The sequence below is a fragment of the Oculina patagonica genome, chromosome 1, assembly GCF_052425735.1.
Source record: "Oculina patagonica isolate OP01 chromosome 1, crgOcupat, whole genome shotgun sequence".
NCBI lineage: Eukaryota > Metazoa > Cnidaria > Anthozoa > Scleractinia > Oculinidae > Oculina > Oculina patagonica.
Genome location: NC_135758.1, coordinates 31,357,559 through 31,372,813, shown reverse-complemented (window position 1 = coordinate 31,372,813; position 15,255 = coordinate 31,357,559). Strand labels below are relative to the sequence as shown.

General features: G+C 39.5%; 2 protein-coding genes across 2 annotated transcripts; one reads left to right on the top strand and one right to left on the bottom strand.

Annotated features, from left to right (window-relative positions):
• On the top strand, positions 1-7,658 carry LOC144664032 (4-trimethylaminobutyraldehyde dehydrogenase-like). The gene is made up of 7 exons (XM_078525145.1): positions 1-652; positions 1,234-1,389; positions 2,342-2,604; positions 3,749-3,889; positions 4,857-5,045; positions 5,793-6,022; positions 6,785-7,658. The coding sequence occupies exons 1-7, from the start codon at positions 256-258 to the stop codon at positions 6,990-6,992; spliced, it is 1,584 nt and encodes a 527-aa protein (XP_078381271.1). The 5' UTR covers positions 1-255; the 3' UTR covers positions 6,993-7,658.
• A 936-nt stretch (positions 7,659-8,594) lies between these two features.
• On the bottom strand, positions 8,595-14,973 carry LOC144664027 (high affinity copper uptake protein 1-like). Its single transcript, XM_078525143.1, has 4 exons — positions 14,527-14,973; positions 10,761-10,827; positions 10,159-10,318; positions 8,595-9,546 (listed from the first exon to the last, which is right to left on the bottom strand). Exons 1-4 carry the CDS (start codon positions 14,854-14,856, stop codon positions 9,207-9,209), a joined length of 897 nt encoding a protein of 298 aa, XP_078381269.1. The 5' UTR covers positions 14,857-14,973; the 3' UTR covers positions 8,595-9,206.
• Positions 14,974-15,255: the final 282 nt, after the last annotated feature.

Genomic DNA, 15,255 nt, shown 5'->3' with positions numbered 1-15,255 from the left:
GCATCTTGTAAGAGATAATTAAAACCTTTAATCCTTTTTTCCCTTGTGAATGGTCCTATGGTTCTCTCGTCCGTATCTTTTCGTCGTAAATGATAAGGCTTTATTTTCTTCGTGCGGAAAATTGCTCAATACCTGCGAGGGACTAGCACTAGTCTCGTGGCACTACTTACGCAAAAGAAGCTCTGTGATTTCACGCAGACTTCGTAAGGCGAAGAAGTAGTCTAGAGGTGCAGGCCGTTCAACTTGCAAGACAACATGCTCTCACGAGTTGTTTACACGTCTGTTCTTCGCTCCAGAAGTCGACTTTCTCCTCTGCTTAGCTCTGTCCGCAGACTCTCGAGCTCAAACGTCATTGATAGCGACGACTATCCTTGCAAGCCGTTGAACTACATAAGTGGCCATCGAATAAATCCAGTCAGTGAAGAAGATGAAAGCGATATCTTTGTTCTAGAACCAGCCACCGGTAAAATTATTTGTCACACACAAGGTTCAGGTAAACCGGAAGTGGATCGTGCAGTAGCATCAGCGAAGGAAGCTTTCAGCTCGTGGTCTAAGATGTCCGGAATGGAAAGAGGGAAGATCCTACGCGAGGCTGCCAAGATTATCAGGAGTAGAGTGAATGAGATAGCTACAGTGGAGGTTATGGACACCGGTAAGATTAGCATATCAGCTCCTAGAAGGAATTATATATGTGAAATATTAATAATTATGAGCTTGGCTTGATCTGAGGCACATGTACCCCTGTATGTTGATCAAATCGAAACAGCACCCCCCCCCCCCCCCCTACCCGGGCATTTATTTCATTATAAGTTTGAGAATTGGTTATACAATTTCCCATCTCCTGGGCAGAAACAGTGTTCAAATACTCCACACAAACTCCCCATATCTCCTTGTAGTCTCAAAAAAAAAAAAAAAAAAAAAACATACTTTGTCATTACAGTCAACTCTCTCTAAGACAGACACCTTCAGGACCGACCCCAACAGTCCGTCTTAGAGAGGTGTCCGCCTAATAGAGAGTCGAGATAATGTGACACCAGTGTATTTCTGAGATAATAAAGATGATTGGCTATGCAAAGTGAATGAATGTCTGTTTAAAGTCGCTAACCCCCACCCACCCACCACAGACATAGAATACAACAACACTCCTACACTTCATGCTAAAATTTTGAGTTAAATGCTGAGAGCTATGCACCACTCTCGCTTAAAAGGTTTTACTTTTACTGCCTTTATTAGGGAAGCCGTTTCACGAAGCTGTGTGGGACATTGAAGGCTGTGCTGACACCACTGATTACTATGCTGGTCTTGCACCCACCATCAGTGGAAAGCACATCCAGCTTCCAAACGGATCTTTTTCATACACAAGAAGAGAACCTTTGGGAGTGGTAGCAGGTTGGTGAGAAATGCATAATAACTTTAAGGAAGATTACTTATTGGCCAAATTACATACCCTTCGGTAATTTCTTGACATTCTCTGTCTTTGCTATTCTTTGAACGCACAATTTTGGAATTAAAATATTAAAAATATCTTTGTTTACTGCTATAAATTTCGCTGAAATCTCAGCCTCATCAGGCATGTTCCGCCATCTTGGATTCAAGATGGCGGAACATGCCTGACGAGGCTGAGATTTCAGCAAAATTTATAGCAGTAAACAAAGATATTTTTAATATTTTAACTCCAAAATCGTGCGTTCAAAGAATAGCAAAGACAGAGAATGTCAAGAAATTACCGAAGTTTATCTAATTCTTTTATCGCTTCAACGAAAGAACTTTCTGAAGCAAATTACATACCGTAAATGATCTAATTAACGCCCGGGCGTCTATTAAATTTTGGGGGTCCTAGGGGAGGTGTTAAATAGATATGAGCCGTTTATTAGAGAGAGGCGTTTATTTCAATTTAACAGTAACAAAGTCAACAAAACAAATAGCACGCGTAGTTTGTAAGTGGAGTAAGATACAAAACAGAGCTTTTGTATTCTGTGCAATATTTTTGTATTCTATTCTGCGCTAATACAAAACCTAGAGGTGTCGTTTCAAAGTTCGATATCGACGTTGTCATCGTCATCAGGGTCGACCACGTTAACGTAGTTGGTCTCTTTGATGTAGGAGTCAAGCAAGAAACTAACTACATTGCGTGATTTTATTCTACGGGGCATTTCCTTGGTTTTTGAGGTGATTCTTCGAGGGGGGTGTCTATTAGACAGGGGCGTTTATAAGAGGGAGGCGTCTAATACAAACTTAACACTTCAGGGGAGGCGTTTACTAGATACGAGGCGTTTATTTGAAAGTGGGCGTTTATTAGATCATTTACGGTATGTATGTTTTACAAACATTTCTATTGTAGGAATTGGTGCATGGAACTACCCATTTCAAGTCTGCATCTTCAAGTCTACACCTGCACTAGCTTGCGGGAACACCATTGTGTACAAGCCGTCACCCCACACACCCCAGACCGCTGTTATCATTGCCGAGATTTTCACTGAGGCAGGGCTCCCTGATGGGGCTTTGAATATTGTTCAAGGTGCGGGAGTGACTGGTCACCTGCTAACAACACATCCCGATGTCGCCAAGGTTTCCTTTACTGGATCTGTACCCACTGGACAAAAGGTAAACCTATTTAATGCCATGTACAACTGATTGCAGTAAATTTGTTTAACTTCATGTTGTGTCACATACAGCTGTATATTAAGGCATTGTCTGCTGTTTGTAGTTGATAAGCAGCATATTCAGACAGAAATGCTGGGCTGGGGGTGGGGTGGGGGGGGGAGGGGTTTGAAACCTGTGATATTGACTAATTTCCTATCCAGGCTTAAACTGACTTTTTAAAAAGGTATTAGAAACTTGAGCATGAGGACCAAACAGATAACAGCATGTCTGCCCTTTGCTGGAACTTGTACGGGTGACCCTATTCAGTGCAGGGCTGCAAATAATTTTTTTCCTACTAAGACACCATCTTGGTTGGACAAAACAAAATTGTGGTTGGACAGCACCAAAAACAAAAGGTTGAATTCGTTGTTGCCGTAAAATGATTTACGATCAAAAAATTGTCCAGACATCATGTCCGACCACACTTGGGATTTTGTCGGACATGAGCAAATTTTGGTCGGCCAATGTCCGATGACCGACTGTTATTTGCAGCCCTGCAGTGGAATGGCAGAATGATGGAATTTCACTTGTTTGCCTTCAGTTAGCTTCACCCTGATTTGCTTATGGTTAGCTCCACCCCAGTAAGCTTTTACTCTGGTTTGCTTGCAGTCAGCTTTTATTTGTTAGCTAGGGCATTACATATAGTACTATGGCCGTTCCGCCATTCTGCCGAAACAGGGTCACCCATTTGTACAGCAAGCATGTATGTTTTCCCCACAAAGGGATCTCGATAACCATGACTTATATGTTCAGGTTTATATTATCCTTGCATACATTGTAATAATTTTACAATCCCTTTGTACTAAGGGGCACAATTGAATTTAGAAAACATGTAGCCAAAGACTGACCATAAAGCATGTTTTTTAATTTTGTGCAAATTCATGATGATTTAATAAATATAATAGAAATGATGATTATTATTATTATTATTATGATTTAACCGTTTTTAACCACAACAGTGCCGTAGCATCGAGTTTTCCCCGCCCCCTAGAAGCTCACACCTTTGGTGCTCGTGATGTGCCCCCCCAGTACATTTAATCCTGCTACTACAGCGCTGCACAATGATTATTATTATTTTTTTTTTATAATATCTTCCTCTTTACAGATCATGGCAGACGCATCAGCTGGTGTAAAACATGTCACTCTTGAGTTGGGAGGGAAGTCTCCTCTTCTTGTGTTTGCTGATGCTGACCTGGAAAACGCTGTTAAGGGGGCCATGGTGGCTAACTTTCTTACACAGGGAGAGGTATGGGTCTGCTGGTATGATGTATTTTTAAATTAGTTTTGTGCATAGTGGTGTTTTTTGTTTTTGTTTTTTAATTTTTTCCTTTATTGATATTTACACACTTAACATTACATAGGTGATTGGAATAAAAAAAAGTAACAAGTGTTAATTTACAATTAAGTAACAGATGATAATAATTTCCATATAGCAAGTTTACATCAATAGTTTGGACTTTTAATAATCGAAATTAAAACAAGCAACAAAAGAAATAAGCAACAACAGCAACAATTAAACACACGGGAAAAGAAAAAAAGAAAGAAAAAAGCGAATCTAGAACTAAATCCTTACTTATTATCTGGGGAATATTCCACTTCTTTTCAAAATATCTTTTCTTATTAATTTTCTTAATTATTTTATTAACACCACTACTGCATAGTGGTGTTAATAATTGCGTTATATCAACTTCCAAATTAGTTGAGTTAGTAACATTGTACTGTATATGTATGTTGTTTTAAGGGCTAGGGCCGTTTTTTTTTTTATTTTTTTAAGTTTTCCCTTGTGATTTTATGCATGCCTTATTTGTCACCAAAATAATATTGGAGTGCAAGCAGCATATTACATATAAGCCTCCTATGCAGATGTTCTTTTGGCTCGTCTCGCAATCTCAATTGACAGAAAAATTGCGTGGCGAGCCAAAAGAATGTCTGTGTAGGAGGATACATACATGCCTACATACATACCGGTATGTGCCATTTTGAAAAAAGGTTGTCTTGCAGAAGCAGAAAAGCACAGTTTCAAAATTTTAAAGCCTAATTTTCTGACTTGTATTCCTATCAGTTATACCATTATTTAGCAGTGACTTTTTTCACTCAAGTCAAGAATCCTCTCAAAACGTCCTGGGCTCTTCTAGGAACAATTTCTACTACTGTGAGGTAAATGACATGCACCAGTCTCTCCATAACTGTGTTTGTTTCCTCATTCATAATAGGTGTGTTCCAATGGAACTAGGGTATTTGTGGAAAAGAGCATCTTGGATGAATTCCTAAGCAAGGTGGTGGAGCGCACTAAGAACATCAGAGTAGGCGATCCTATGAGCCCAGATACTCAGATGGGGGCCCTGATCTCTAAGGAACATCTTGACAAAGTGCTTGGATATGTGGACACGGCAAAAAAAGAGGTTAGATGGTAGCCATCCTTGTTTCTATTCAACCTTTTTGACAAAATGAAATCATCAATATTTACTGAATGACAACTACAGTTAGTAGACTCCCGGTAATTCAAACTCTGAAGGGAAATGAAAAACAGTTTGAGTTAGCCGGCGGGGTTTCAAGTTATCGCGGTCGATTCAATATTCAACTTGCCAAGTTAATAATTGATAGTTAACTGATTTTTCAGCACTACAGTATACAGTACAGTGCAAATTAAACTTACTGTAGCTCGTCAGAAACTGTAATGTGATTATGCATTGTGATAATACAGTTCTGTGAATTATGTACATGTGTATATTATGTACATGTATTACTCCCATAAGATCGGGAAATAATGGCCAAATACCTGATTTGTTCATTGGACTAATTCAAATCAAGTTGCTGAAGGCTTCCATGGTAAGTTGCAAGAACTAGTTTTCGAGTTATAGGGGTAAATTTAAGTTTGATAAAAAGAAATGAAATTTAGTTCAAGTTAGCGGGGAATTCGAGTTATCCTAGTTCGAGTAAAAATGACTAAAAAGTGGGGTGAAATCCAAGAGAAAAGGGACTTATTTCGAGTAACGGTAAGTGGAGGTGTCCCAGTTATCCGAATTCAATGAACTTTTGGTTCTACTGTATTTTGGTAACCATGTAACATTGTGTTTAAAAATTCTGTTTTGACTTTAAATTCATTTACACAGTCTTAACAAAGTGGTGATAAAAAATATTTTCTTTAGGGTGCAACAATTCTCTGTGGGGGTGAACGTTTAAAACTGGATGACCCCAGACTGACTAATGGCTTCTACATGTCACCCTGTGTAATGACGGACTGCTCAGATGACATGACAGTTGTCAAGGAGGAGGTGTTTGGTCCCGTCATGACAGTGTTGCCATTTGACACCGAAGAGGAAGCCGTTGAGAGAGCCAATGACACTCATTTTGGATTGGCTGCTGGAGTGTTCACAAAGTAAGTGAGCGTTTTGAAATATTTATTTCATGCATTAAGTGTTTCCACTGTCTTGTCTCTTAGATGGGACTGCTAGCTGCCATCTTCAGGAAATAAACTTACACCACTACCGGTAGTCGTCTAAGTGCAACAGAAAGTAACTACAATTTACTTTCTTTTAATTTCGGCCCCTATTCGTCTTTTGTCTTACAATTTTCTGACAAAAAGCTAAGGCTACATTGGTGGCAGGGCCATAACCAGACCTTTGCCAAAGACGAAGCTAGATCTTGCCAGTGGGTTCTGGGGGCATGCCCTTCAGAAAACATTTTTAGAATTAAAAATCTAGAAGCTATGAATCTCTTTCAGAGACATTTCTCCTGACGGGTATTTCTCGAGAAAAATCAATCTTGTACAACGAGGGTTTTTTTTTTTTTACAACAAAACATTACCCCCCCCGTCCCCCTATTGCCTCTTATTCGTTATGGCTCTGGGTAGGGTCAATTGTTGGGAAGATGTGTCGTCCAGTTTTTCAAATCTTGACTCATTTTCCACCCAAAATACCTCAATTGCATATTTGCAGTGGCAAATGGTGCTTTATCTCATCGAATGATATATTTTGTGGCTCGTTAAAATAATTTATACCCAATTTCATACCAAAAAGAGCTCTTAAAACACTAACTTTGGTGCAGCATCCCCCTTCCCCTTTCCCCACAGCTCCCTACATCCTGCACCATCCATGTTTCCCCTGCTCTTTTCAACACTAAACGCGTTGACTATTTGCAGAGACCTCAATCGCGCCCATCGAGTTATCGCCAATCTCCAAGCCGGGTCGTGCTGGATCAATAATTACAACTTAGTACCACCCGAGGTTCCATTTGGTGGCTATAAGATGTCTGGCGTGGGACGTGAGCTGGGCGAGGATTCCATCGACTACTACACACAAGTCAAAGCAGTTTATGTGGAGATGGGAGACGTTGAGTCACCGTTTTAAATGAATTTGCCAGCGTCAGTAGTTTGAGAAACAGAATAGTTTGAAAGTTGGACAGATTGCCAGCCTAGTGAGGATAGATAAACAAGGTGAGCGTACAAATTCCATTTTTACGAAAAATAACAATTTAAAAATTAAAATAGGTAAATGAATAATTTAAACAACAATCAGCGCGTGAAAGTACTGCCCGACAGCTTTCATTGGAATGGCCACACAGTAGAGTTTCGTCCACAAGTTAGCGTAAATGTTAGTACCAACTTTTGTAGCTGGTAAGCACAAGGTACTGCGCAATAGCTTTTATTTCAATTCGTTTTCAAACTTTGAAGAGAAGTTAAACCACGTTATACGGCATAATAAACAGCACTGAATGAAAGTACTAACAATTACCTTTCATTTGAATAGTCATATCAGCAAGTTTTTAAAGGAAAAAAAATAATTCAAAAGTCAAGGAGTGAAAGTTGTTCGCAAGATCCAATCACGAAATAAACCTTTTTCCAGCCATTTGTTCTTCTTTGAGTTCGTGCTATCCGCCCTCTATGCCTTGTTAGCAGGTGTAAAAAAAACAAATAATTTTACTTGGAGCAAGGCGTGGAGGGCAGATTAACATGAATATAAAAGGATAACAAATGGCTGATTCGAATGTTATGACGTCAGCTGGCCAAATGAAGCTTTACCCCCCCCCCCCCCCCCCACCCCCCCCCCCAATTTTTTTAATTTAACCTTATTTTTTTTTCCCCTTACCCCCTTACCCCCCCCTTTCCCCCCAAAACCCCTACAATGTATACCAGGGCTTACCGGAATTCTACGGTATGTCACGTGCCTCTAATCTGAAAGGGGCTGACATTGCGTGCTTAGTTGATTCTCTGGGGTGCTTACCATTTAACCAAAACTCTCGAAAATTTCGTTTGGAAGCAAATGGAACAGTAATTTTCCGGACAATCCTTTCGGAAATCGAGAAGTACTTTTTAAGGTAGTCCTTTCATTACGTTGGTACGAACTGTCGGGAAATTCTATACCATTTGACCATTTTTCCTGTGTCCAGTCTCCTATTAAGGGAATACAATAACCAGAGACTAAATTATAAATGGTAAGCGTCATCTCTTTTGGTCGGTTTGCTGTTTTTGGAAGAACACCATTATTCAACAGTCATTCCAACCGTTCTGTTCCATCAAGTGGTAGACACCTGACTCCAGATTTCCCATCTTAATTCGGCCGTTGCAAAATGAAATCTGTACGCTTGACTGAAGTAGAATCAGCGTAGCCCATTTTAATGAAGTAGTCCAGTCCCTAATGGAGGGTCCCTCTTAGCACTATTAGGCCGCCCCCCTTGTCTTCTCCGATAACCGTCGTCCGACTGACCCAAATTGGGGTTTTCCAAAAAAAAAAATTGTTATATTAGTAAAATCAAAGACTTGCTATTCAAGCGGTTGCTGGAAAGTTGTGGATGTTCGCAGATCGCAAAATAGTGTTAGTGGTTCATCTGTTTTCGCTTTTCTTGGCTGAGTTTAACTACTACATCGATCTTTTTTTCTTCCTATGTTGATTTTGTGACCACGTTTCGTTGTTTCCAGGCTCTTAGTTCCAGCGTGCTCCTGATTTTATGTAAGTTTTTAAGGAAACGCATTCGACGGTAAACGGAGAAAACAGAGGGGACGGCCTAAGCCCAACAATGCCAAAGAACAGTGATCATAAGAGGAAACTCGGTATTGTCTCTACATTTCTTCTGACTGGGTGTTGATATACTAAGATGGGTGAGGACATTAGGAAGAATTTATTGTGGCGTAAATGTAGTACTCTAATGGAAAAATATATATACCTTGTGGGCTTTGTCACGGTTAATCCTTCTCACAGCCGTGTTGGTGCATAGACAACTGGTAATTCGCTGTGATTGCAAACTTTGCTATTTATAGATCTAGTAAATAATATACATACAAATTTTTAGTAAGATATTGGATAAGGAAATTATAATCTCGAGCTTTATTTTTATTATTGATTTAGCTGTTAGCGTCCTTTGGACATAATTTTCTTCCAGCTATGTAGCTTTTTACACTTTTTTCAAAGTGGAAGATAATGATTCTACCGTGGGCTTAATTGTAATTTACAAATTTATTAAGCTGGTGCCACATGGTATTAAAATGACTTGATTTTTACAACAGTGAATTTTTCAGAGCACTTATCTGTGTTATTCTTTTTTTAATAAGAACAAGACCAGAAGGGTCAGTATTCAAACCCCTTATTTTCAACGGCCAAATCAGAAAAACTTAGTTTCTCCAAATTCTCTTGTTGTTGTCCATTCCTGATTTCGTCAAAATTTGTCACTTTGAGAACGATTGCTGGACTCTCCAGGGTGGAGTTAGGGCCAGACTTGGGTTCGCCTGGAACATTTTCACTGATTAATCCAGCGAATAAAAAGTAGCCCAGTCCCGCGCCAAGTATAACAGCAATTCCCAGATAAACTTGAAACGTCATCACCACCAACATGAGCAGGTAACCCAGCACCACTTGCACTACGTGCATCACGGTCTGCGTCAAGTGATGGCAGCTGCATATGTTTTGCCTGAAAAAAGATGGACGTGAAAATCAAAAAGTTAGATGAAAAGTTGACTGATTAAACAGATTCTGAAGATAAAGAACCCGGTGATTTTTGCACCTCATCGGCCTCCCCCACCCCCACAGTCTTCTTGCTTTTCAACTTCCCACCCCGGCACGCACTTAAAATTACGCTACGGTGCAACTTTTCGGTAGAGCAACCACACATACAAATATGGAAAGATTCAAGTATTTACGTGTGTGAAGATATTTTACGAAATCGCGTGCCCTCTGTGACAGCTATATCTCATATTTTGGTTTCGCGTTGTTCAATCTTTTAATCCAAAAAAAAATCTACATCGAACTTCTTATTCAACTCAAAGACCTTGTCTCGCAGACAGCTTGACTTTGTTTAAGTCGTCACACAACGCCTCACCCAGTGCTGCGTGACGACACAAATAACGGATGCGAGGAAATTGAGTTAAAGAACGAAAAAAAAACTAGGCATGGTGACTTGATGTTTCGTCAAATTCTCAGAAATATCATGAAAAAAGAAATGTATGACAATCTAAGAGTATTCACATGCCAAGGGGTAAGCTTCAATTTATGTTTGGGGCCGGTAATGAACAAGTTGCCTTACCGACAGCCCTGGCGAGGTCCTATAATGTGCACGGCATCCTTCTCTTGGTCGGTTTGTCTCGACGCTCTGGTGTGCATGTTCATTAGCCTGGCTCTGAAGATTTTTAGGCCTTCATATAATGCAGACAGGAAAAACACTGCAATACACGAACCAACTAACACTGAAATTGGAGAGAAAAAAGCGATTAAATGGCGCATGCCATCTTTTTATCACCTTTTTGGTGGAACAACTCGCGTGTGTGTGTTTTTTTGGCTCATCCTCGGTGTAAAAAAACCTGTGAAACTCAACAGTGACGTGAAACATTGTATCTTTTGCGAACGCGCTCGGTATTCGAACGAGAGCGAGAGGTCTGGAGCCAATGTCAAAACTGTGGGTGAGACTGGGGAGAGACGCTGGCGTGCGAGGCTCGCGAGACGATCAGCGCTTCGCGCCTTCGATAAGCGCTTTTTCCAACGACTTTAGAGAAAAAACGACTGTTTTGCAGTCTGAGCTTCTTCTTTCCATTTGTCGCGTCAGCATCAATCTTTGTAACATCCGAATGATGTGCAAGCATTCCTCCGGGAAATCTCCTATCACAAAATATATGCCCAAAATATATTTACCTTTTGTCGTGGAAATGTCCCAGGGTTCAAACAAAAGGTTGAGATCTGTTCTGAGGTGGAACATCATCTAGAAATAAACACAAAAGTATTGCAATTCAACTCAACAATAAATAGATTGCTATCATAGAACCGTCAGTGGACACTCTTGGTACCTAACGTAGTACTGAGCGAGTATGATGAAGCTTGGAGTACGAGTCGCCCCAGCCTTCTCGCAGGCTCGCTTAGCTCGCCCTCTCTGCTCGTTTTCGTAGCCTTGCCACTCGCGCATGTATAGATCGGAGAACGGTGGTAGAAAATAGGCACATGTTGAACCTTCAGTTAACGTTTCCTGTTCTGCGAGTGTTTATTCATCTTTCTAACGGCTTAGGTTAAGAATAAGAAGATGAGAGTGCTGAATTAACGCGTTTTGTTTTTTGTGACAAAAGCGTCCGGCACTTACAGAATCTTTCAAAGTGGGAATTAAGGCGGGGGTAAATATGAATCTGAGTGAAATTTAAGGGGGTTAAAAGAAAGGAAAGGAGAAAGAAAATTGTTTTTGAAACAAGCTTGACCCCCACGCAAGAGCACTCCTGGTTGTCAGGGGGACTAACTGGTGTCCGTCTGCCAATTTTAAACTTCAAATTCTAAAGTAAGCACTTGTACATACACATATATACACGTATATAGTGTAAACCTGAGGCACATAATATAATTATGTTTATTAGTGAACTGGACTCACTACGCTCAGGTATGTGCACTTTCAAATTCTAATTTTAAAATCACATAAAATCTCCAATATTTCTTATTCCTCTAAAATTTACTAATCCTTTAAGAAAAATTATCTCCTCCCAAAAGTCACCCAAAAATTCACAAAACACCGCAAAACATAGATTTGTGAAATGAGCAGAGAGTTTTTGGATTGCTTGAAACGCCAACGAGATATTCGCATTAAACCCACAATGGTGGAAAAACGGCTATCACGTGAACTGCCAGTTTTGTTTGACGAACTGTTGATCTCGAGACCTTAAGTACAAACATCAAAGGCTTGTAAAAATGAACTGATTCGTCAACTTAAGCTTTCCAACTAGCAGATATATTTCTTCTTTTAAATTCAAAATCATCGTGTTTGCATTGACAATTGTCTTTTTGTGGCTAAAACTGGCAATTGATCGTGTCAGCTTATCGGCTTTTAGTGGAAATCAGAAAACACTGGAGCAATGCAAAGTTTGTATAGTTCTGTTATACACACGAGATGTTTGAAAAATTACATTTTTGTTTACTGAACGAAAGGCCAACTGAAAAGATGCTTGCTCATTTGCGGTTTACCAATATCAGTTTAATTAAAAAAGAAAATCCGGAGTACGTCATACCGTACAACAAGGGCATGATGATGATAATTTCTTTAGGTTTAAAATAGTTCAAGTCAAATAAGAAAAAAAAACCGGCAAACAAAACAACACGCAATGTAAAAAGTCGCAAAAACGTTAAATTTTATCTCCTTTTACTGAGTTCGTCCAAAAAATTGAGATCACGGAAAGTGTACTGCAGGATACTGCAGGACTCTATAAACAAAAACGGATAATATCTTTCTAAAACTGATCTTGCAGCAAGTTCTATATACTGAAACAGCTTAATCGGCCAGCCTTCAGCGCAAAAGCTCTTACTGAATTGTTAAAAAGTAAAATATGAAAAATCAGAACACTGCTTTATAGTGAGACACACTATTCCTTAAGAGTCAAGAGAAAAAATATACAAATAGCAAACAACAAGACAATGCCGAATATTTGAGTAGTTTATGAGTCCTTCTAATGGCCCAACACACGCGAAACGAATCGAGGGACCTAAATACAGAGACCATTCACCAGACAATTCAACACGATTCAGCCCTTCACTAGGTCCATTTTCTCACTGTGTCGAAAGTTTCGGATTTATGCTAGTCTGTAAGAAGAAATAGTTTATCTTTGGTCTTATGTGGTTTGTGTTTCACTTGACTAACTTCAGGAAACGATACCACAGTGAAGAATAAGAAGCTACAAGTATCGTAACTTTTTTTTTTTTACTTCTCAGGATTTATTTACTGCAAATTCTGTCAACTTGGCAGGAAAAAATTATTATTCAAATCACTTGTTCGATCTGTTCGCAATCTCAAAATAGGCGAATAGCTTTTAAAAATAAGAAAGCTGAGTTATTTTCTCTGGGAACAAAAACTGTATGACGTCATGTATTAAAACCCGGTCAGATATTGCACACTGTTTTTCAGCGGTCTTGACCACAAATACAAAGTCATTGCCCACAAATGAGTTCTGTTTAGATTGTAGTTATATTATGTTGTTTCGGTATCATGCAATGACGTTTGTTTGTGATATTTTCCCAACAAACAAACAATAAGATACAATTTGAATTGGAACACTTTCAAAATTGCAATATCATCATTCACTAAAAGTTAATTTTTTTTTCGTGCGTGTGTGTATAGTTTGCCAAACGTGTTTTTTTTAATCTTTGTGTTTAATGGCTGACTGATGTCTCTTAATTTATATCTAATCCTGTGCACTCTTTGTTGTCGTAACAAAGCACATTTTGTCTAAAAACACTAATTGCTCACTTAACCACCAGTGGATTACGTCTACATCACGAAACACATTATCATATATTGGATTTGAAATTGAACTCCATACAGTTTCAAGACATTTCAAAGCTAGTTTTTTTCCTGTCCTATTTGATTGTGATTCTGTATGACTTCCAAAATGATCACATACGATTATAAATTATTCTTGAACGTTGCGCACTGGAGATATTAGACATTTTAGACTGGGTGCTAACTTCTTCGATAGAAACTCCACAAATTACCGTGGCTGTGGTTGATGGTGAAAAAGGCCGCGTTATCCAATTTATTATACAAACTGAACAATCATTCATTACAATTGAAGCACGACCGTTAAATAAACATATCGGCTGCTACGTACATCATACGTGCACCGAGCAAAAGTTTTGAAACATTCGGAATAAGCATATTGTAATTTGACAATATTGTTGTTGACATCCTATTTCGCTGAGAGCAATTTTGGCCGCTTTTTTTTATGAGTATTTGAGACGTGTCTGATTCAATGTGTGGTTAGTTGCAAATTATAAAGGCTTTTAGTGTGTACGTAAACCATGCATGAAGGATTCACGTCTTTCATTTAAAACTCCAGGCTTTTGGGTCCGAACCCTGAGTCGACCTGAGGAAATTGGAGGCACTGAGTAGCTTTGGTGTTCTCTTTGCTGAAGCGTTCGTCGGAGTTTCAGTCAAATGTTCATTAAAGCTTCAGTTTACAAGTACTTTTGAACTTGTTCAAATGTTTAAATGTGATTACGAAAACAATCCTATCCAGCAAACAAATGAATCTACAACGGCAGCTGACGTTCCGATTCTCCGGAATTCAGAAAATAACGAGACAGGTTTCTTAGTTTAAGACTCGGTAATCTTGTTTTGCAGGAATTTTTGCCGTCGTCTCGGTTTTGCCCACGAACCGGAAGAACTGTTTATTTTGGTTCTTTACAAAGTACTGTAGAACAATCTCACAAATGACCACCTCCTACGCAGGCGTTCTTTGGGCTCGTCACGCGTTTCTCCCAAAGAACGTCCGCGTAGGAAGCTAACAAATGACATACTGATTCATTTTACATTTTCAATGAATCATCTACCCTATTGATTCCAGACATGTCACCATTTGCCAGCTAGACCCGCATGTACGGGGTTAATTTGCGCCATTTAAGAGAAATATTAGCAGTTGACAGCTCAGCTTACCGCATGCCCTGCAGTTTCACCATGCCCGCCCTGATGAGCGCTGCCGCCGTGATGTCCCATCATAGAGTGGTTCATCTTGGCTGTAGATGCGTGCATTGACATCGTTGAATTGTCGTCCATTCCTCCATGATGTGAATGACCTCCATGTGACATCTTATAAACCGCGCAGTTTTCTAGAGCTTTAACTTGATTAGTCTCCACGGGTAGATGGTCTGGACTGAAGAGCAGCTTGTGTGTGAATGCTTTGCAAGACAGTCTGAAATTATATAACAACCATGCATAGCTCGGTTTTATTGGACTAGACTCCCTTTTCATTTCCACGCGTCTCATTGGTCTATTCTAGCGGTTGAAACAATGCGCTAAAGATGTTCTTCCGGCTTGCTCGCCAAACAAAGACGTACCACCCCGGAGTTTCTATAAATGAGTTCCTCTCTCGCTTTTACGCAATATAAAATAAATACATGCGTGGCGGGGGTAAAAGGCTTGCTTACGTCAATCCACAGCTAGTGAATCCACATTGGATTCTTTTCTTAAAAAAAAATCGTGCAAAAGTTTTTTACTTTACCTTGATCAGAGTCCCTACTATGTTACGTTTTCCGTGTCAAAACCGACGAACTTTAACTAAATCATTTAGAATCTTTGAGATTATAGTATTAACTATGACAACTATGTGGCCGCAAATAGAGGTATTCCTGCTCAGCGAAAAAAGGTACTGTAGTTCTATTTGTT

Bases quoted from the DNA above. Each gene is read 5' to 3' on its own strand.
- LOC144664032 (XM_078525145.1), top strand. From the start codon at position 256: ATGCTCTCACGAGTTGTTTACACGTCTGTTCTTCGCTCCAGAAGTCGA. The intron at 653-1,233 runs GTAAGATTAGCA...TGCCTTTATTAG, and splicing joins AGTGGAGGTTATGGACACCG to GGAAGCCGTTTCACGAAGCT. The intron at 1,390-2,341 runs GTTGGTGAGAAA...TTTCTATTGTAG, and splicing joins ACCTTTGGGAGTGGTAGCAG to GAATTGGTGCATGGAACTAC.
- LOC144664027 (XM_078525143.1), bottom strand. From the start codon at position 14,856: ATGAGACGCGTGGAAATGAAAAGGGAGTCTAGTCCAATAAAACCGAGC. The intron at 10,319-10,760 runs GTAAATATATTT...CTCCAATTTCAG, and splicing joins GGACATTTCCACGACAAAAG to TGTTAGTTGGTTCGTGTATT. The intron at 9,547-10,158 runs GTAAGGCAACTT...ATCTTTTTTCAG, and splicing joins GGACCTCGCCAGGGCTGTCG to GCAAAACATATGCAGCTGCC.